Source organism: Salvelinus alpinus, chromosome 28 (genome assembly GCF_045679555.1).
Source record: "Salvelinus alpinus chromosome 28, SLU_Salpinus.1, whole genome shotgun sequence".
Taxonomy (NCBI): domain Eukaryota; kingdom Metazoa; phylum Chordata; class Actinopteri; order Salmoniformes; family Salmonidae; genus Salvelinus; species Salvelinus alpinus.
The window spans coordinates 6026302-6048080 of NC_092113.1; the positions used below are offsets into that span (position 1 = coordinate 6026302).

The 21779-nt window shown below is 45.0% G+C and overlaps 1 protein-coding gene across 1 annotated transcript; it reads left to right on the forward strand.

Annotated features, from left to right (window-relative positions):
* The first annotated feature begins 1212 nt into the window (after positions 1 to 1212).
* Positions 1213 to 21639, forward strand: LOC139557013 (protein RCC2 homolog). The gene is made up of 11 exons (XM_071371306.1): positions 1213 to 1360; positions 12559 to 13004; positions 13223 to 13316; positions 13568 to 13711; positions 15092 to 15312; positions 17037 to 17151; positions 17304 to 17470; positions 18076 to 18256; positions 19035 to 19213; positions 19370 to 19447; positions 19579 to 21639. The coding sequence occupies exons 2-11, from the start codon at positions 12579 to 12581 to the stop codon at positions 19681 to 19683; spliced, it is 1710 nt and encodes a 569-aa protein (XP_071227407.1). The 5' UTR covers positions 1213 to 1360; positions 12559 to 12578; the 3' UTR covers positions 19684 to 21639.
* The last annotated feature ends 140 nt before the right edge of the window (positions 21640 to 21779 follow it).

A 21779-nucleotide genomic window follows, 5' to 3' on the forward strand; every position in this document is an offset into this window, starting at 1 on the left:
AACATACAATATATATAAAATTTCGTTTCTTTTTTTAAATTCACCCAAAAGTTGTGTTGATAACATGAACCCAAATGTGCATTCTTGCAGCACACAAAGAATGTTGTTTTGAAACTGGGGACCAAGTTTGACTTACTAAGGCTTGCTCTGTAAGCCTATCAAGTCACTTTCCTAAAATATGGAGGTCACCCCCACCCCCATACCTTCCCATCCTTCCTATTGGGGTCCAGGCTTTGTTGCAATGCGATGATACAGAGAGTAATGGACAGTCACAGCATCCAGGGAGGGCTGTAGATGTCCTCTGTGCGGTCCACTCTCACACAACACGGTTAGCCCTGAGCTCCTGGCTCTAACCACACAAAGGCTGTCACTAGTTGCTGCTCCCACACTAGGATCAGGAAACGATCCTCTCTCTTTGGTTTAGCGCTCTCCCTCTGTTTTCCCTCTCTCCCTGCAGTGCATTAACAGGCGCAGTCCTACACTACTGGGGTACAAATACTCACAACACCCCATCAGCCAATCAGGAGCATAGGTTCAGCATTTCCACCAATCACAGCTTTGTGTGAATCCTGGCACCTCATTCTCAAAACGTGGGCTGGGATAAGGAGGAGAGCATTGTCAGAGGCAAGACTGGCACCTATAGGCCTTTACTAAGTAACACTGGCACAATGTATCAACTCATTATACTATTGAAGTCACATTAAGATTACCCACTGTTCAATGGTCAATTACTTGATGATACCCACTGATTCTTGAAAAATATTTGTATTTTTTATTGTTTTACCTTACCCTATCATACAAATCTATAGTTTTTTGCCCCATTTTTTGTATACATTATCTACAATGTATAGCTCCAAATATGTTTCCAACGATCATGTCAGTCTAATTGACCTTCAGGCATTCTGAATTTCAGAGTGGTTACCCCTAAGCCTCATCTTAAATTTAGTAGTTTAGCAAACAAAGTGGCAGGGTCAGGCTGTTGAAATTAACACTTTCAAAGTATGTACTTCACTGACATTTGGCAATGAGTTCTAGTCAAGGATTTCCCCTTTCATTTTTGGCTCCAGCCTAAATAATCTCGAATTTGCATTTGTAAAAAAGTCCACTCTTGGATGGTATGCACATCCCCGTCACAAGAGGGCGACATGATACTTTGGTAGCTTCATGGGTTGTAGTTTTCTTTACATTTTCCAAGTCCATTTTTATTTTGTAGTACCAACCGGGCCGGCATGTCACGTCTCTGCACATATTTACATTTTAACAAAAAAGACAGACGACAAAGGGGGAGGGATCATAGCGATAAAGCAGAACATCAATCAAAAGATTTATAGGCCAGACATCCACAGCAAACGAATCCCAGGTAAACATTGAAACATATGTGTTACAACTTGCATCACAGGCTGTAACGTTAATATACATAAGGGAAAGTTGTACGTATTTTACGAGTTATAGCTTTTTGCATTTTACGACTGTAGTTAATTATAAACATAGGCAGTACCCATGTGGTTTCATCGAGCCGGAGACTGCAGATTCTTTTGTTAATTTTTATTTATTTTTTAAACCTGAAGATGGACATGCAAGAGAGAATAAGGAAACCCCTCTGCAGACGTGTTAATTACTCACAGAATTAGAATGAAGATAATCGGAAGACTGGTTCCTATATAGTTCAATGAGCTTGTTACACAGGAATCTGAACAGATTCAGAGTAGTGGGTGTGCATTTGTAACGACGAAGAGTCGTTTTTATTTTTTTTCTATAAAGATATAATTTCGAATCGGTTTTTGTATTGACGAAACGTGAATAAATCCGGTGGAGGTGGTTGAGCAACACTGGGCTGTGACTGGAACAGAGATGGATGAAAAGGTAGGCAGGTTAGGAGTTGATGAGGACGGGATGGAGTGGAAAAAGGTGGAGGTAGAGTAGTAAAAGGTTAAGAAGAAGAGTACGCCTGAGGAGCCTTTGCAGGTCTTGTGGGGGGAGAGTAGTGATGACGGAGGTTGGGTTCGCAGTGTTGTACTGAGAGAAGTGGCGTTCAAGGTGTTGGTGAAATTTAAGGACCATATTCAGATGATTTAATAGTCACAGGTACAGGTTGCAGGTGTGATTACAGGGTACAGTGGAAATCTTAGGATTCGAGCTCCAACATGCAGGACTAGTGAAAAAAATAATGAAAATGGTAAAATAACCAATATGCATAATAACAAAGGTGGCAGTGATGAATAAATACATTTCTATTGGGGTGGAGGCAGAGTAAAGACTATTGAGGGGGTGGAGTGGAATGACCATAGCATGATCATTGAGTGAAATAAAAACAAAAAAGTTATAATATACATATTAACAACTGCAACAGTGATGAATGTTATTATGGTGTGGGGGGGGGGGGTAGCGGGGGAAGGTCCATACAGGGAGTAGCATGGGAGGGGGGAGCAGGTAGCTGACTAGTGGTGGCTATTCAGCATCCTGAGGGTATAAACTGAAAGACTGGACAATAGTTTTTGCCATGATGCTGTGATGTGTGGGGGAGAGATGTGTGGGGGAGAACATGCATGTGGAGATGGGGTCCAGTTAAAGTGCTGGTAAAAATCATCTGTCATCTGTCCTCGTTTGCAACACTCACTACCAACTTCAAAACTGCCTCTGGAAGCAATGTCAGCACAATAACTGTTCGTCGGGAGCCTCATAAAATGGGTTTCCATGGCCGAGCAGCCGCACACAAGCCTAAGATTGTCGTGCGCAATGCCAAGCATCGGCTGGAGTGGTGTAAAACTCGCCGCCATTGGACTCTGGAGCAGTGGAAACGCTTTGTCTGGCGTAATGAATTATGCTTCACCATATGGCAGTCCATCGGACGAAGCTATGTTTGGCGGATGCCAGGAGAACGCTACCTGCCCGACTGCATAGTGCCACTGCAAACTGTAAAGTTTAGTGGAGGAGGAATAATGGTCTGGGACTGTTGTTCATGGTTCGGGCCCCTTAGTTCCAGTGAAGGGAAATCTTAACGCTACAGTATACAATCGCATTCTAGACGATTTTGGGCTTCCAACTTTGTGGCAACAGTTTGGGGAAGGCCCTTTCCTGTTTCAGCATGATAATGCCCCCATGCACAAAGCGAGGTCCATACAGAAATGGTTTGTCGAGATCGTTGTGGAAGAACTTGCCTGGCCAGCACAGAGCCCTGACATAAACTCCATCAAACACCCTTTGGTATGAATTGGAACGCCGACTGTGAGCCAGGCCTAATCTCCCAACATCAGTGCCACTAATGCTCTTGTGGCTGAATGGAAGCAAGTCCCCACAGCAATGTTCCAACATGTAGTGGAAAGCCTTCCCAGAAGAGTGGAGGCTGTTATAGCAGCAAAGAGGGGACCAACTCCATATTAATGCCCATGATTTTGGAATGAGATGTTTGACGAGCAGGTGTCCACATACTTTTAGTTATGTAGTGTAACTTGGGATCACAGGACTGACATGGGAAAATGTACAGGATGACCTCCATAAGATTATCAGTGCAGCCAGGAATCATGTATTGGTTAATTTTCATAATGGCGTTAATCCTTCAATGAAATGCCAGAAGTTTGATGGCTAATGGTGTCTTGAGGAGTTACCAGCCAAACCTGATGTGATATGTCTCCAGGTGACCTGGTTTAAACCTACTCTCAATTTTTGTATTACAAGGTCATGTTGCAGACTGTAGAGAGAGGGTGGCAGGGGAGGAAGAGGGTGTGCTTCCTTTATAAAGCAGGGGGATCCCATATAGGTGTGTGGGAGTTGAACAGGAGTATGTAGTGTTAGAGGTGTGGTTGGCAGGGGGGGAGAATATGGTAATAGTGAACTTTTACAACCCGTGTAAGAGACTAGAGTTGATGGCCCTTGGGAATGTAGAAGCTCAAGATAGGAGACGGGTAATGTGGTGTGGGGATGTTAGTGCTCATAGTACACTCTGGGGAGGATTACGGACTGATGTACATGGACAAGTGTTGGAGGAACTACTGGATGAGAAAGGGCTTGTGAGTCTTAATGCCGGCCGGGGGAATCAGGATTGACCCAGTAACTGGAAAGGAATCTGCTCTGGATCTTACTTTGATCTCAAGTTCAATGGCAGGCAGATGTAGTTGGGAGGTTTTGGAGGAATCTACAGGGGGTACGGATCACTATCCTATCAGGTGTACTGTAGGATTGAGGGAGGAAGATTCAGTAGGAAATGGATTGAGGAGATGGATATTTGGGGAAAGCGGAGTGGGCTTAGTTTCAGGAGTTGAGTAAACAGGAGCTGCCTAAGGTTGATCTCAATTCGGATATAGAAAGAGTTAATGATGCAGTAAGAGGAGATGCAGTAGGGGCGACAAGGCAGGTGATTCCTACGGGTACAGGGGGGAGAAAGAGTAACGCAGTTCCCTGGTGGACTGAAGAGTGTAGAGAAGCAGTGAAGAGTAGCAACAGGGCTTTCAGAATGTTGAAATGGTCACATAATCACCAGCACCTGATTCAGTATAAACAAGCACAAGCAGTAGTAAGGAGGATTATTAGGACAGCTAAGAGGGAGTATTGGCACCGGTTCTGTGGATACATAGGCAGGACCACTCCTATGGGGGATGATTAAGAGGATGAGTGGGGTCAGATGGGATCGGGATCTCCCTGTGCTGTGGGGAGATATGGAGACGGCTGAAATGTTATCCCAGGCATTTAAGGTGCATTGTTAAAATAACGTGGCGTCGGAGGAGAACATCCTGCGGTCCTGGATCAGAGGGAGATGGTGGGGGGTGCATTGAATGCCCCTTTTCCGTTGGCTGGGATGAAGAGAGCATTAGCTAAAGCTGGGGTAACATCTCCTGGGAAGGATGAGGCGTGTTACATCATGATGGCTCATCTCAGCGACACTGCAGTGAAGAAAGTATTGGGCCTTTACAATAAGGTGTGGCAGGAAGAGAAACTGCCTGGGAGTTGGAAGCAGGCTGTAGTGGTGCCGATACGGAAACCAGGGAAAGAGTCCTTTTAAGCTATAGGCCGATAGCGTTGACATCTCATGTATTTGAACTTATGGAAAGGATGAAATGGGAAAGGCTGACTTACTTTCTGGAGTGTAGAAGACTAATGTCACCAGATCAAAGTGGGTTCAGGAAAGGCAGGATCCTGTACTGTGCCTTGAGTCAGTCATACGGAAGGTACAGGCAAAAAGGAGGTGGTGGTAGCCGTTGTCTTTGATGTAGAAAAGGCTTATGATGTGGAAGGAAGACCTACTCATCAAGCTGGATAACATGGGGTTTGGAGGAAGGGTTTTTAACTGGATCATGTATTTTCTTTTTGGGCAATCAATACAAGTGAGGGTGGGGAGCTCTGTCAGAAAGCTGTAAGGTAGATAATGGTACATTCCGGGAAGTGTCATTAGTCCTTTGTTCTCTATTATGATTGATGATGCATTCTCCCAGGTGAGACCTGATATTGGGAGGTCATTAATTGCGGATGATGGGGCACTGTCGACGAGAGGGAGAAATATTACCCATACAGTCGGAAGAGTTCAAGAAGTGATTAGTGAAGTAGAGCAGTGGTCCCTCAGGTAGGTCTTCATGTTTTCAGTTGAGAAAACAGACTGTGTTTCTTTCTAGAAGGAAGGTTGGGGAGTAAAAATACTTGAAGTTGTATGGAAGGAATCTGGAGAGGGTGGGAGGGGTTTAGGTTCCTGGGGGTCTGGTTTGACACTCAAGTGACGTGGGCAGAGCATATTAACAGAGTACTTGTCAAAGGAAAGAAAATATTGAATGTGATACATTGCTTGTCAGGAATGGAGTGGGGGGCAGATAGAATGGTGTCAAATGATATATATAGTGCTGTTAAAGTCATCACTGGATTATGGAAGTATGGCATATGGATCAGCAGCTCAGACATCTTTAAAAAAGCTAGATGTAATCCAGCTTCAAGCCCTAAGAATATGTCGTGAAGCACTCAAGACCTTTCCGGTGGCAGCGATGCAGGTAGAGTTGGGAGAGATGTTGTTTAAAGTTAAGAAGACAGCTATACATGACCTATACCCAATAGGACAAGGACATAAGGTTACCCACGCTACAAAAAATGTACTCCTAGAACATTAACGAAATCTGAATACAATCGTTGGGTGGATAGGCAATGGCATGGCGAGAGAGATGGGGTTGTTTGGGAGGAAGTTGGGCCCCTCTGTGGTTCTTCCTACTATCCCACCTTGGTTTCTACCTCAGCCAGTGATTGATCTAGGGTTGATTGCGAGGGTAAGAGGTGCAGGGAGGACAGGTGCAACTTTTAGTGTTCCTGAGTTTAAGGTGGCAGTGACAAAAAGAGCAACGGATAATTTATCTGTTTGCACAATGGAGTTGTTGGCCAGAGTGGGTGGAGGAGGAGTAGTCTTCTGCTCTGACTCCTGTGCAGCACTGATGAGCCTAGCTTAATACATCCTGTCTGCTATGAGATGCAAATGATGAGGTTTTGCAGTACTTGTATAGGGTGAAACAGGTTGGGGGTATTTGTGATGTTCCTCTGGGTACCAGCTCCAGTGGGAGTAGAGGGGAATGAGGAGGTAGGTGGATGTTGTCACCAAGCAGGCTCTTTAACATCCTAATGTTGAGATGGAATTGTCAATCAGTAAAGCAGAAGCCAAGCGGTTTAATAAGAACAGTGGTTAAAAACAAATGGCAAGAGTTGTGGAACAGGGAGAGGAAGGGAAGACGCCTGTTTAAGATCCAGGAAAAGGTGGTGGCAGGGAGGTCCTCAGGCCGAGAGAGCAGGGAGGGAAGTGTAATCACAAGGCTCAATAGTACATTGAAATTGGTGGGGAAACATCTGACTAGGAGGTGTGATCATTGTCAGGAGGAGATGGAGACAGTGGAAAATGTTCTATTTTAGTGCCAGAAATACGGGAGGGAAAGGGAGTGATTGTTATTAGATTTGAGGGTGGCAGTAATTTGGGGTGGCAGGTAGCCTAGTGGTTAGAGTGTTGGGCCAGTAACCAAAAGGTTGCTAAATCGAATCCCCGAGCTGACAAGGTAAAAATCTGTCGTTCTGCCCCTAGACAAGGCAGTTAACCCACTGTTCCTAGGCCGTCATTGTAAATAAGAATTTGTTCTTAACAGACTTGCCTAGTTAAATAAAATAATTTAAAATTATGGGATTGAAGAGCCAGGATTCAGTGAACTGCTGGGGAAATCTTCAGGGGATATAGTAATTCCTTATGTATTTCGTTTCCTTAGATAGACGAGAATCTTGGGTAGGATTGAGACTTTAACTGTCTCTGGTCCACACTCCAGTCCAGTTGGTGGCGGTAATGCATCTTAAAATTGGTTGCCAACTGCCATATAAAATCCACAGAAGAAAATCTGAAGCCAAGAGATTTAGCAACGTTTTCATCTCACCTTCAACTTTTAGTTGGGGAAAGATAACGTTTTTCATCTGTGAATTAGCTAGCTAACTTTACTCAAGATGTGTCTTTGTTTAGAAATCGATAGCATACACTAGCTTGCCTTAGTAGCTGGTAGTAAAAACCGTGCATTGTGTGGCTATTTTCATATTTTTCCGGAGTTTAATAGTTAGTTGTCAGATAGGTAGTAGCCATTGATTATGCTAGCATGACGACAAAGAAATGCGGAGAAGACTGAGTGCTAGAATCCATTACTAGCTAATAAAAATCAAATCAAACTTTTTGTCACATGCACCGAATACAACAGGTGTAGACCTTACCGTGAAATGCTTACTTACAAGCCCTGAACCAACAGTGCAGTTCAAGAAAGAGTTAAGAAAATATTTACCAAATAAACTAAAGTAAAAAATAAAATAAAAAGTAACACAATAATATAAAAATAACGAGGCCATATAAAGGGGGTGCCGGTACCGAGTCAATGTACAGGTTAGTCGAGGCAATTTGTACATGTAGGTAGGGGTGAAGTGACGATGCGTAGATAATAAACAGAGAGTAGCAGCAGTGTACAAAACAAATGGGGGGGGGGGTCAATGTAAATAGTCCAGTGGCCATTTGATGAATTATTCAGCAGTCTTATGGCTTGGGCGTAGAGGCTGTTAAGGAGCCTTTTTGTCCTAGACTTGGCGCTCCGGTACCGCTTGCCGTGCAGTAGCAGAGAAAACAGCGACTGGAGTCTGACATTTTTTGGGGCTTTCCTCTGACACTGCCTAGTATATAGGTCTTGGATGGCGGGAAGCTTGGCCCAGTTACGGTCAGATGCCGAGCAGTTGCCATACCAGGCAACCGGTCAGGATACTCTTGATGGTGCAGCTGTAGAACGTTTTGAGGATCTGGGGACCCATGCCAAATCTTTTCAGTCTCCTGAGGGGGGAAAGGTGTTGTAGTGCCCTTTTAACGACTGTCTTGGTGTGTTTGGACTATGATAGTTTTTTGGTGATTTGGACACCAAGGAACTTGAAACTCTCGACCCGCTCCACTACAGCCCCGTCGATGTTAATGGGCCTTTTCCTGTAGTCCACGATCATCTCTGACCTCTTCCCTATAGTCTGTCTCGTCGGTGATCAGGCCTACCACTGTTGTGTCGTCAGTAAACTTAATGAGGGTGTTGGAGTCGTGTTTGGTCATGCAGTTGTGGGTGAACAGGGAGTACAGGAGGGGACTAAGTACACACCCTGAGGGGCCCCAGTGTTGAGGGTTGAGGTTCAGCGTGGCAGACGTGTTGTTGCCTACCCTTGCCACCTGGGGGCGGCCCGTCAGGAAGTCCAGGATCCAGTTGCAGAGGGAGGGGTTTAGTCCCAGGGTCCTTAGCTTAGTGATGGGGTTTGTGGGCACTATAGTGTTGAACGCTGAGCTGTAGTCAATGAACAGCATTCTCACATAGGTGTTCCTTTTGTCCAGGTGGGAAAGGGCAGTGTGGAGTGCGATTGAGATTGCGTCATCTGTTGGGGCGGTATGCGAATTGGAGTGGGTCTAGGGTATCCGGGAGGATGCTGTTGATATGAGCCATGACCAGCCTTTCAAAGCACTTCATGGCTACCGATGTGAGTGCTACGGGGCAGTAATCATTTAGGCAGGTTACCTTTGCTTCCTTGAGCACAGGGACTATGGTGGTCTGGCACTGACGGAAACATGGATTACCACTGATAACACTGCTACTCCTACTGCTCTCTCCTCGTCTGCCCACGTGTTCTCGCACACCCCGAGAGCTTCTGGTCAGCGGGGTGGTGGCACTGGGATCCTCATCTCTCCCAAGTGGACATTCTCTCTTTCTCCCCTGACCCATCTGTCTATCGCCTCCTTTGAATTCCATGCTGTCACAGTTACCAGCCCTTTCAAGCTTAACATCCTTATCATTTATCGCCCTCCAGGTTCCCTTGGAGAGTTCATCAATGAGCTTGACGCCCTGATAAGTTCCTTTCCTGAGGATGGCTCACCTCTCACAGTTCTGGGTGACTTTAACCTCCCCACGTCTACCTTTGACTCATTCCTCTCTGCCTCCTTCTTTCCACTCCTCTCCTCTTTTGACCTCACCCTCTCACCTTCCCCCCCTACTCACAAGGCAGGCAATACGCTTGACCTCATCTTTACTAGATGCTGTTCTTCCACTAATCTCATTGCAACTCCCCTCCAAGTCTCCGACCACTACCTTGTATCCTTTTCCCTCTCGCTCTCATCCAACACTTCCCACACTGCCCCTACTCGGATGGTATCGCGCCGTCCCAACCTACGCTCTCTCTCCCCCGCTACTCTCTCCTCTTCCATCCTATCATCTCTTCCCTCTGCTCAAACCTTCTCCAACCTATCTCCTGATTCTGCCTCCTCAACCCTCCTCTCCTCCCTTTCTGCATCCTTTGACTCTCTATGTCCCCTATCCTCCAGGCCGGCTCGGTCCTCCCCTCCTGCTCCGTGGCTCGACGACTCATTGCGAGCTCACAGAACAGGGCTCCGGGCAGCCGAGCGGAAATGGAGAAAAACTCGCCTCCCTGCGGACCTGGCATCCTTTCACTCCCTCCTCTCTACATTCTCCTCTTCTGTCTCTGCTGCTAAAGCCAATTTCTACCACTCTAAATTCCAAGCATCTGCCTCTAACCCTAGGAAGCTCTTTGCCACCTTCTCCTCCCTCCTGAATCCTCCTCCCCCTCCTCCCCCCTCCTCCCTCTCTGCTGATGACTTCGTCAACCATTTTGAAAAGAAGGTCGACGACATCCGATCCTCGTTTGCTAAGTCAAACGACACCGCTGGTTCTGCTCACACTGCCCTACCCTGTGCTTTGACCTCTTTCTCCTCTCTCTCTCCAGATGAAATCTCGCGTCTTGTGACGGCCGGCCGCCCAACAACCTGCCCGCTTGACCCTATCCCCTCCTCTCTTCTCCAGACCATTTCCGGAGACCTTCTCCCTTACCTCACCTCGCTCATCAACTCATCCTTGACCGCTGGCTACGTCCCTTCCGTCTTCAAGAGAGCGAGAGTTGCACCCCTTCTGAAAAAACCTACACTCGATCCCTCCGATGTCAACAACTACAGACCAGTATCCCTTCTTTCTTTTCTCTCCAAAACTCTTGAACGTGCCGTCCTTGGCCAGCTCTCCTGCTATCTCTCTCAGAATGACCTTCTTGATCCAAATCAGTCAGGTTTCAAGACTAGTCATTCAACTGAGACTGCTCTTCTCTGTGTCACGGAGGCGCTCCGCACTGCTAAAGCTAACTCTCTCTCCTCTGCTCTCATCCTTCTAGACCTATCGGCTGCCTTTGATACTGTGAACCATCAGATCCTCCTCTCCACCCTCTCCGAGCTGGGCATCTCCGGCGCGGCCCACGCTTGGATTGCGTCCTACCTGACAGGTCGCTCCTACCAGGTGGCGTGGCGAGAATCTGTCTCCGCACCACGTGCTCTCACCACTGGTGTCCCCCAGGGCTCTGTTCTAGGCCCTCTCCTATTCTCGCTATACACCAAGTCACTTGGCTCTGTCATATCCTCACATGGTCTCTCCTATCATTGCTATGCAGACGACACACAATTAATCTTCTCCTTTCCCCCCTCTGATAACCAGGTGGTGAATCGCATCTCTGCATGTCTGGCAGACATATCAGTGTGGATGACGGATCACCACCTCAAGCTGAACCTCGGCAAGACGGAGCTGCTCTTCCTCCCGGGGAAGGACTGCCCGTTCCATGATCTCGCCATCACGGTTGACAACTCCATTGTGTCCTCCTCCCAGAGTGCTAAGAACCTTGGCGTGATCCTGGACAACACCCTGTCGTTCTCAACTAACATCAAGGCGGTGACCCGTTCCTGTAGGTTCATGCTCTACAACATTCGCAGAGTACGACCCTGCCTCACGCAGGAAGCGGCGCAGGTCCTAATCCAGGCACTTGTCATCTCCCGTCTGGATTACTGCAACTCGCTGTTGGCTGGGCTCCCTGCCTGTGCCATTAAACCCCTACAACTCATCCAGAACGCCGCAGCCCGTCTGGTGTTCAACTTTCCCAAGTTCTCTCACGTCACCCCGCTCCTCCGCTCTCTCCACTGGCTTCCAGTTGAAGCTCGCATCCGCTACAAGACCATGGTGCTTGCCTACGGAGCTGTGAGGGGAACGGCACCTCCGTACCTTCAGGCTCTGATCAGGCCCTACACCCAAACAAGGGCACTGCGTTCATCCACCTCTGGCCTGCTCGCCTCCCTACCTCTGAGGAAGTACAGTTCCCGCTCAGCCCAGTCAAAACTGTTCGCTGCTCTGGCACCCCAATGGTGGAACAAACTCCCTCACGACGCCAGGTCAGCGGAGTCAATCACCACCTTCCGGAGACACCTGAAACCCCACCTCTTTAAGGAATACCTAGGATAGGATAAAGTAATCCTTCTAACCCCCCCCCCTTAAAAGAGTTAGATGCACTATTGTAAAGTGGTTGTTCCACTGGATATCATAAGGTGAATGCACCAATTTGTAAGTCGCTCTGGATAAGAGCGTCTGCTAAATGACTTAAATGTAATGTAATGTAAATGTATATGTCTGCTTGAAACTTGTAGTTATTACAGACTCGGTCAGGGAGAGGTTGAAAATGTCAGTGAAGACACTTGCCAGTTGGTCCGTGCATGCTTTGAGTACATGTCCTGGTAATCTGTCTGCCCCACGGCTTTGTGAGATGTTGACCTGTTTTACGGTCTTGCTCACGTTGGCTACCGAGAGCGTTATCACACAGTCGTCCATAACAGCTGGTGCTCTCATGCATGCTTCAGTGTTGCTTGCCTCGAAGCAAGCATAAAAGGCATTTAGCTCGTCTAGTAGGCTCGCATTACTGGGCAGCTCGCGTCTGGGTTTCTCTTTGTAGTCCGTAATAGTTTTCAAGCACTGCAACATCCTTCGAGTGTCAGAGCCGGTGTAGTAGGATTCAATTTTAATCCTGTATTCACACTTTGCTTGTTTGATGGTTCGTCTGAGGGCCTAGTGGGATTTCTTATAAGTGCTATGACGTTACTAGCGCGAGTCGCTATTTTTGTGTATATGGACCTGATCATTGCAAAATGCGTGGTCAGCAGTTGAGGAAGAAGACTTTGATTATGGTTGTATTGATATCACAATGCATGTCTGTTTTGTTTTCGCCCCAACTTTTCTCCAGTGACAAACATTGGCAGTAGAATGGTCCGTACTAAAGAGCTCAGTGACTTTCAACGTGGTACCGTCATAGGATGCCACCTTTCCAACAAGTCAGTTCGTCAAATTTCTGCCATGCTAGAGCTGCCCAGGTCAACTGTAAGTGCTGTTATTGTGAAGTGGAAACGTCTAGGAGCAACAACAGCGCAGCCGCGAAGTGGTAGACCACACAAGCTCACAGAATGGGACCGCCAAGTGCTGAAGCATGTAGCATGTACAAATCGTCCGTCCTCTGTTGCAACACTCACAACTGAGTTCCAAACAGCCTCTGGAAGCAAGGTCAGCACAAGAACTGTTCGTCGGGAGCTTCATGAAATGGGTTTCCATGGCCGAGCAGCCGCACACACGCCTAAGATCACCAAGTCAGGCCTTCAAGCAGTCACTGTCGCGGACAATATCAAGGAAAAAATAGTAAGTCCTCCTGACCTGCATAAGGTTGTCGAACATTGTTCAGTTAATCAAGGGAAGGGGTTTGTGATGTGACTATATAGAATTGTGGTTAATGTGAATAGAGAATGTAACAACATGTTATTAGTCACTTGTAAATCAAGGGTGCTTATGCAGTGCTAGAACAAAACATCAGGAGAAACGTTAAGATAAAGCTGATCCCTGTATTGTCATTTCTATAGAAACTTGACTTACCTAAAGTCAAAGGTCAACTGCTCATTTTCGGAGCCACCAACTGGGATCTCATCGGAAGGAAAGAGGTGCCAAAAGCACAAGGTATAACCCTGCCCAGTCCTGTACGTTGCTGTATGCAATACTCCACTCAGTTGTCCCTTAATAGCACTTGTGTCACCAACTTTGAAAGTAGTTTTTCATGTCTTTCTACTGACAATCTTGAAGCAATCCTCATAATTGACTGCAGTATTGAACTGTTCCTGTTTCTTATCAAGTCAAACGTTAAAGTGCATTTAAAATTGCAACAGACTTTACGTTAAAATTGTGCTGTGTGTGTGTGTGTGGTCTCTCAGTGGCCTTCAGGAACCTAGGCCAGAACTTGTGGGGTCCTCACCGCTACGGCAGCCTGAGTGACGTGCAGGTCAGCAGTGTGGTGTCTGGGCCCTGTGCTGCCCACAGCCTCCTAATCACCACTGAGGGCAAGCTCTGGAGCTGGGGTAGGAATGCTATACCGTAATAGCTCATAGTTTATACTTGCATATACACTACCGTTCAAAAGTTTGGGGTCACTTAGAAATGACCTTGTTTATGAAAGAAAAGCACAACAAAAATGTCCATTTAAAAGAACATCAAATTGATCAGAAATACAGTGTAGACATTGTTAATGTTGTAAATTACTATTGTAGCTGGAAACGGCTGATTTTTAACGGAAGATCTAAATCGGGCGTACAGAGGCCAATTATCAGCAACCATCACTCCTGTGTTCCAATGGCACGTTGTGTGAGCTAATCCAAGTTGATCAGTTTAAAACCCTTTTGCAATTATGTTAGCACAGCTGAAAACTGTTGTGCTGATTTTAAAGAAGCAATAAAACTGTCCTTTAGACTAGTTGAGTATCTGGAGCATCAGCATCAGGGTTCGATTACAGGCTCAAAATGGCCAGAAACAAATAACTTTCTTCAGAAATTCGTTAGTATATTCTTGTTCTGAGAAATGAAGGTTATTCCATGTGAGAAATTGCCAAGAAACTGAAGATCTCGTACAATGCTGTGTACTACGCCCTTCACAGAACAGCGCAAGCTGGCTCTAACCAGAATAGAAAGAGTGGGAGGCCCCGGTGCACAACTGAGCAAGAGGACAAGTACATTAGAGTGTCTAGTTTGAGAAAAAAGACGCCTCACAAGTCCTCAACTGGCAGCTTCATTAAATAGTACCCACAAAACACCAGTCTCAACGTCAACAGTGAAGAGGTGACTCCGGGATGCTGGCCTTCTAAGCAGAGTTGCAAAGAAAAAGCCATATCTCAGACTGGCCAATAAAAAGAAAAGATTAAGATGGGCAAAAGAACACAGACACTGGACAGAGGAACCAAACAAGTAGGCTCATTTTGAGCCTGTAATCGAACACACAAATGCTGATGCTCCAGATACTCAACTAGTCTAGAGAAGGCCAGTTTTATTGCTTCTTTAAAATCAGCACAACAGTTTTCAGCTGTGCTAACATAATTGCAAAAGGGTTTTCTAATGATCAATTAGCCTTTTCAAATGATCAACTTGGATTAGCTAACACAACGTGCCATTGGAACAGAGGAGTGATGGTTGCTGATAATGGGCATCTGTACGCCTATGTAGATATTCCATAAAAATCTGCCGTTTCCAGCTACAATAGTCATTTACAACATTAACAATGTCTACACTGTATTTATGATCAATTTGATGTTATTTTAATGGCCAAAAAAATTGCTTTTCTTTAAAAAACAAGGACATTTCTAAGTGACCACAAACTTTGAACGGTAGTGTATATGTCTCATAGATGTAATCATTCTAGCTTGAGTCCAGAAGAAATTGTCAATATTGACTTCTTTCTCTCTTTGTCAGGTCGAAATGAAAAGGGTCAGCTGGGTCACGGGGACACCAAGCGCCTGGAGGCCCCAAAGCTGATTGAGGCCCTCGCAGACGAAGTGGTGGTGGCTGCAGCCTGTGGACGCAACCACACCCTGGCATTGACAGAGGGTGGCACCGCCTACTCGTTTGGAGAGAACAAACTGGGCCAGCTGGGCCAGGGCAACCAAACAGATGCAGTCCTCAGTCCAGCCCTGGTAAGCAACATAAACCTTGAAAAAGAAAGGAGAGCCGCACGCTCTAGGAGCTCAGATCCCATAATTTAATTACCTAATAACCAACGTTTCGACAGACAAGCTGTCTTTATCAGGGTATAATGACAAACACTGCGGTAACTAGTTTATATAGTGTCAAAGGACACACACAAGTGTCTGTAATCATGGCCGGGTGTGGCTTGATATCGTTGGTTAATTTACAGATATAAATAGAACATATAAAAAAACATAAATGGATAGCATGCGATCATAGATACAATTTGGCTGCATAGGCCTACAAAGATTTACAATGAATAGCAAAATCATAATGGCTTCAGATCAACGTCTACGTTGAGACCGAAGGGAGAAAGGGTCTTTAAATGAAAGATCCAGGCAGCCTCTCGTTTTAACAATAAATTGTCGAGGTCACCCCCTCTCGTAGGGAGGGTGACGTGTTCGATGCCGATATAAAGTAGGGACGAAATCGAGTGGTTCGCTTCCAAAAAGTGGGCCGCAACTGGGTACGTCGTATTTTTACACCTAATGGTGCTACGATGCTTTGTAGTTTTAATTCACACATCGTTTTACCCACATACTTTTTACCACAAGAACAAGTTATAAGATAAATAAATGTCTAGTGGAGCACGTAATCACACCTTTGATTTGTTTCCCTGTTTGGGGTTGTTTGAAGGATCTACATTTGTAAGTGCCATTGCATTGAGCGCAGCCACTACACTTGTAGTTTCCATCTGGTAGAGGCACAAATAGACGTTGTGCAGAGATATTTTGTGGTGGTAAATCAGTTTAGCAATTGATCTCTGAGATTTCTTCCCCGCGAGAATACGACCAAGGGAGGGTCCAAAAACACATGACTGATACTGTCATCGGATCTTAGAATGTGCCAATGTTTGAACGATTCCCTTAATTTGTTCAGAGCACTTTGAATAGCGGGTAGTAAGAACACAAGAATGCTTATTTTTGGGAGACTGTCCTTGAAAGAGATCATGTCTCGATTTATTTAGGATTTTCTCAATGGCAGTATTAATATGACCGTTTTTGTACCCCCTCTCCTTGAATTTTCTTTGCGTCTAAGCCATATTTCGGTCAATCTGATAGTTTTTTGCAAATTCTTTTGATTTGACAGAATTGGCTGTAGGGAAACTGTTTTTCAAGGGAAGCAGGTGACAACTATCAGCCCTCAACAAACTGTTACGATCAGTAGGTTACCTGTAAAGATCAGTGTATAGAACATTATCCTAACACAAAATCAGAAGATCAAGGAAACTGATTTGACTTGTGTCAGATTGCATATTAAATCTCAGGTGCTCAGAACGAGAGTTAAGAAAATCCTGGAGCTGTTTTGCATCACCCCTCCATAGAACAAAAATATCATCAATGTACCGTTTCCAAATAATTATGTTAGGCAAGAAAACATGTTTGAGAGGATTGAAAATAGACTGTTTCTCCATGTAACCCACATACAAATTAGCATAGTTAGGAGCCATAGGGGATCCCATAGAAGTACCCTTCGTCTGAATAAAGTAATGATTTAGAAACATGAAATAGTTGTGTGTGAGTACTATTTCAGCCAATTTTATAATGCATGCACTGGAAGCAACATCAACCTCCCTATTCATCTGCCTCATTATTGTGGCTGATTTATTATAGGTTTAATATGGCCACATCCTGAGCCTGTGCTTATCAAAGCTTCTCCTATCCCCTCTCAGATCCAGTACAATGGGCAGCCCTTGGTCAAGGTGGCGTGTGGGGCAGAGTTCAGCATGGTGGTGGACTGCAAAGGAATCCTCTACTCGTTCGGGTGCCCAGAGTATGGCCAGCTAGGTATGTCCACAACTAACGAGCAGGACAGATTTAAACTTCTAAAAAAGGTTTCTCTAATGACACATTTGAAGAGTCACAACGACCCCTTCAAAAATCATTCTAGATCAAACACTGGCGTTGCACTTATTTTTGTCTTGTGTTTTGGGTCACAGGACACAACTCTGATGGCAAGTTCATTGCCCGGGCTCAGCGCATCGAGTTTGACTGTGAGACCATTGCACGCCGCGTGGCCATCTTCATCGAGAAGAGTAAGGACGGCCAGGTGACGCCTGTACCTAACGTGGTGGTCCGAGACGTCGCCTGCGGAGGCAATCACACGGTGAGGAGGGAAGACCAGGACCTGTATTCAGTCTTGGATAAGGAATGCTGACCTAGGATCAGTTTGGCATTTTAGATCATAATGAAATGACATGTACATGGAGAACCTGATCCTAGATTAGCAGACCTACTCTGAGGCGCTTTTATGAATATGGGCTCTGATACCTACTGCCACAAATACCCCTTGAGCCAGAAATTAGCATTTTAGAAACAGAAATCAAAGAATGATATAGAACTTTTGCATCTCACAATAGTGTTGGTATATATTAGTGATGACCCCATCCCCCAACCTTTGCATAATCACTGAATGAAGAACATACATTTGAGTCATTCAACAGACGCTCTTATCCAGATCAAGCTACAGTGTTCCCTTCATGTTTAATGAATGAACCTGCAGATGGAGACCTCTTTATTCTGGTCCTTAAATCTGGACACTAATAGGGAGCTGAGCGGGTCTGATAACATTTGGCACCAGCCTGTGTTTAAAGGGATAGTCCACTCTAAGTATGAGTTTTCACTTATATTGGCTGTAGTTGATTTGCAAAGTTAGGTTTTTTTCTTCTCACTTTTTTGTTAGCGTGAGGTATGTATACTGTGTGTGTCCAGCTGATATTGGACTCCCAGAAGCGGGTGTTTTCCTGGGGCTTTGGTGGTTATGGACGGCTGGGTCACACGGAGCAGAAGGACGAGATGGTGCCCAGACTGGTGAAGCTCTTTGACTTCCCCAGGCGCGGGGCATCCCAAATCTACACTGGCTATCAGTGCTCCTTCGCTATAAATGAGATGGGTATGGGACACAATGCTTAACCCCTTGAATGTCGCACTGATGAGTAAATCTCTTTAGAATTATTTTATTTATCACCCCTATTATCAATTTATACCACTGTAAACCAAGAATACTACTGTTACTTCCCCAAGTCTGTTGCTCTACCTGATATACACTCTGTACAAAACATGTCTCTTTCCATGACAGACTGACCAGGTGAAAGCTGCGATCTCTTATTGATGTCACCTGTTAAATCCACTTCAATCAGTGTAGATGATGAGGTCTGGTTAAAGAAGGATTTTTAAGCCTTGAGACAATTGAGACAAGGACTGTGTGTATGTGCAAGACAAAATATTTAAGTGCCTTTGAACAGGTTATGGTAATAGGTGCCAGGCGCAACGGTTTGAGTGTGTCAAGAACTGCAATGCTGATGGGTTTTTCACGCTCAACAGTTTCCCATGTGTATCAAGAATGGTCCACCACCCAAAGGACATCCAGCCAACTTGACACAACTGTGGGAAACTTTGCAGTCAATATTGGCCAGCAGCCCTGTGGAACGCTTTCGACATCTTGTAGAGTCCATGCCCAGAAGAACTGAGGCTGTTCTGAGGGCAAAAGGTGGTGCAAGTCAATATTAGGAAGGTGTTCTTAATGTTTTGTTGTGTATGTTGTAGTGATTTCAGGGCGTATCCCAACTGTGAACCTAGCATCTGTCAGTCTAAACATTACGCCAAGAGTTGGACAAATTTTGCTAGTGTTTTTTGATAAGGAAGCTACAATATTAACATTTTGTGTGCAGGAGGGCTGTTTTTCTGGGGGGTCACCAATACCTCGCGGGAGTCTACCATGTACCCCAAGTCCGTGCAGGACCTGTGTGGCTGGAAGGTCCGCAGTCTGGCGTGCGGGAAAAGCAGTATCGTTATCGCTGCAGACGACAGCACCATCAGCTGGGGACCCTCCCCCACCTTTGGGGAACTGGTCAGTTTTAATTGGTGTATTTATAAAGCAGACTTCTCGCACCCAAAGTGCTGTACCATTATAGAAATGTACTTGTGTGCTCGAAAGACTGCTGAATTGGCACACCTCTTCTGGCTTCTCTACCTGTTATGACATGGGTTTTGTGATTTGTTACAGGGATACGGAGACAACAAGGCCAAGTCCTCCACTACTGCTCAGGAGGTGAAGACCCTGGATGGAGTTTACACTGAACAGGTGTGGAGCAGCAACAGAGAATGAAAACAGTGATGAATTTGAATTCCCACTTATGTAATCTGTAGATGGGAACTGCATTTAGGTGCATGTTCACTCTTTGGGCTGAAACATTTGGGTGTTTGTGGTTGCAGGTGGTGATGGGATACGCACACTGCCTGGTCATCGCCAGACAGGATACTCCACAGGAACAAGAGAAGCTCAAGAAGCTGCCAGAGTACAACCCACGCACGCTCTGATAGGGCACCATCCAGCAACCTTACCATTTGTCAACAGATTCTCTCCAGAATGCACCTCCCCTTTAGGTCACCTTTGTAAGGCTTGATGGATGGCTGGGGAGGGTGGGCTCTTATGAATATGTATGCAAACACTTCAAAAAACAAGTCAGTTCTTTTTGTGTTTGTTCCCAAAGACCAATTACATTTTCTTTGTTCATGAAGTCCATGGCAGTATTACTCTTTGTCAGGTCGATCTGTATGCATTGTCAGAACACAATCGGGATCTGAGACATTGTGCCATCAAGTTGATGCTCTCCGGCCATTGACTTATGTTACATTCTTTGGTTAATCTCTTCACTTGTATGATTAAATGTTGGTGTTGAGGATGCGTAACTGTCCCTCAGGCCAGTATCTGCTTGTCATTCCAGACTTTTTTCACCTCAGTGACTCCTTTTAGCCTGGGAATCCAGGTGTGGGCACTGCAATCTTGGCAATGAAAACCAGCATGAATGTGGTTTTGCGACTCTCTTTTAGTGCAAATGGTTAACAGGGTGTGGTTATCCTAGTTTTAAATCAAGACTGGTTGTTTTTCTTAATTTGTTTTGGTGTCTGGGTCAGAAGGCCTGCATGTTTTTTACATTTCAAATGTGGAAATGGTAAAAGTTAATTAAATTGGTTGATTTTGTTCAGTCTGTTCTGACATTGCCTTCCCCCCGCTTCAAGAGGGGTTAAAAGCTATTGTTGGCCAGTAAATCTTGTCAACAGCCTGGTTTTGACCACTGTATGTAGCAGTTAGTATGCATCCATCTGCTGACCAATCATCCACCGTATTTTGGATGAGCTAGTAGATGACTGGGATCGTACAGATGGGCAAGTTTCTTGTACATACCGATGATGTGCACGCCATGGCTTGATTTCGGGTCATACTTCTAGCACCAATCTGATTTAACTAATTCTGACAGGCAAATTTCCCCATTTACAAATGAGCATATCACACCGTACAAAGGTTCTGAGCTGCCAAATACTTGAGATTCATGATTTACAGATGGTTATGCTGGATTAACATTGTGGAAGGTTGACTGTTGTCTGCATTTTGGGAGTTATGGCTGGCTGAATCTAGTGCCTTCAGAAAGTATTCATACCTGTTCACACAGTTGTTTCAGCCTGAATGTAAAATGTATTACATAGTTTTTTTACACTTGTATACAAACACCCCATAATGTCAGAATTGTTTAAATTTGTACAAATTAAATAAAAATGAGAAGCTTAAATGTCTTGATTCATAAGAATTCCACCCCTTTTATGGGAATCCTAAATAAGTTCAGGAGTAAAAATGTGCTTAAGTCACAAGTTATGTATAACATGATTCTTTAATGACTGCCTCATCTCTGTACCCCACACATACAATTATCTAAGGTCACTCAGTTGAGCAATGAATTTCAATTAAAGACCAGGGAGGTTTTCCAATGCCTCGTAAAGGGAACCTATTGGTAGATGGATAAATATGACATTGAACATCCCTTTGAGCATGGATAAGTTAATGACACTGAATGCTGTATCAATACACCAGTCACTACAAAGATACAGGCGTCCTTCCTAACTCAGTTGCCGGAGAGGAAGGAAACCGTAGATTTCCCCATGAGGCCAATGGTGATTTTAAAGCTGTTTAATGGCTGTGATAGGAGATAATGGAGGATGGATCAACAACATTGTTACTTACAATACTAACCTAGTTGACAGGGTGAAAAGGAAGCCTGTACAGAATATTCCAAAACATGCATACTGTTTGCATCAAGGCACTAAATACAAAGTGTTATGTTTGTGTCAAATCCAAAACAGCACTTTACCGAGTACCACTCTCCATATTTTCAAGCATAGTGGTGGCTGCATCATGTTATGGGTATGCTTGTAGTCATTAAGTACTGGAGTTTTTCAGAAAAAATAAAATGAAACATAGGAGCTAAGCACAAGAAGAAACCTGGTTGTCTGCTTTCTGGAAGTTGAATTCACCTTTCAGCAGGACAAAAGCCTAAAACAAGGCTAAATCTACACTAGTAATTTACCAAGAAAACAGTGCTGTTCGAGTGGCCGAGTTATTGACTTAAATCTGCTTGAAA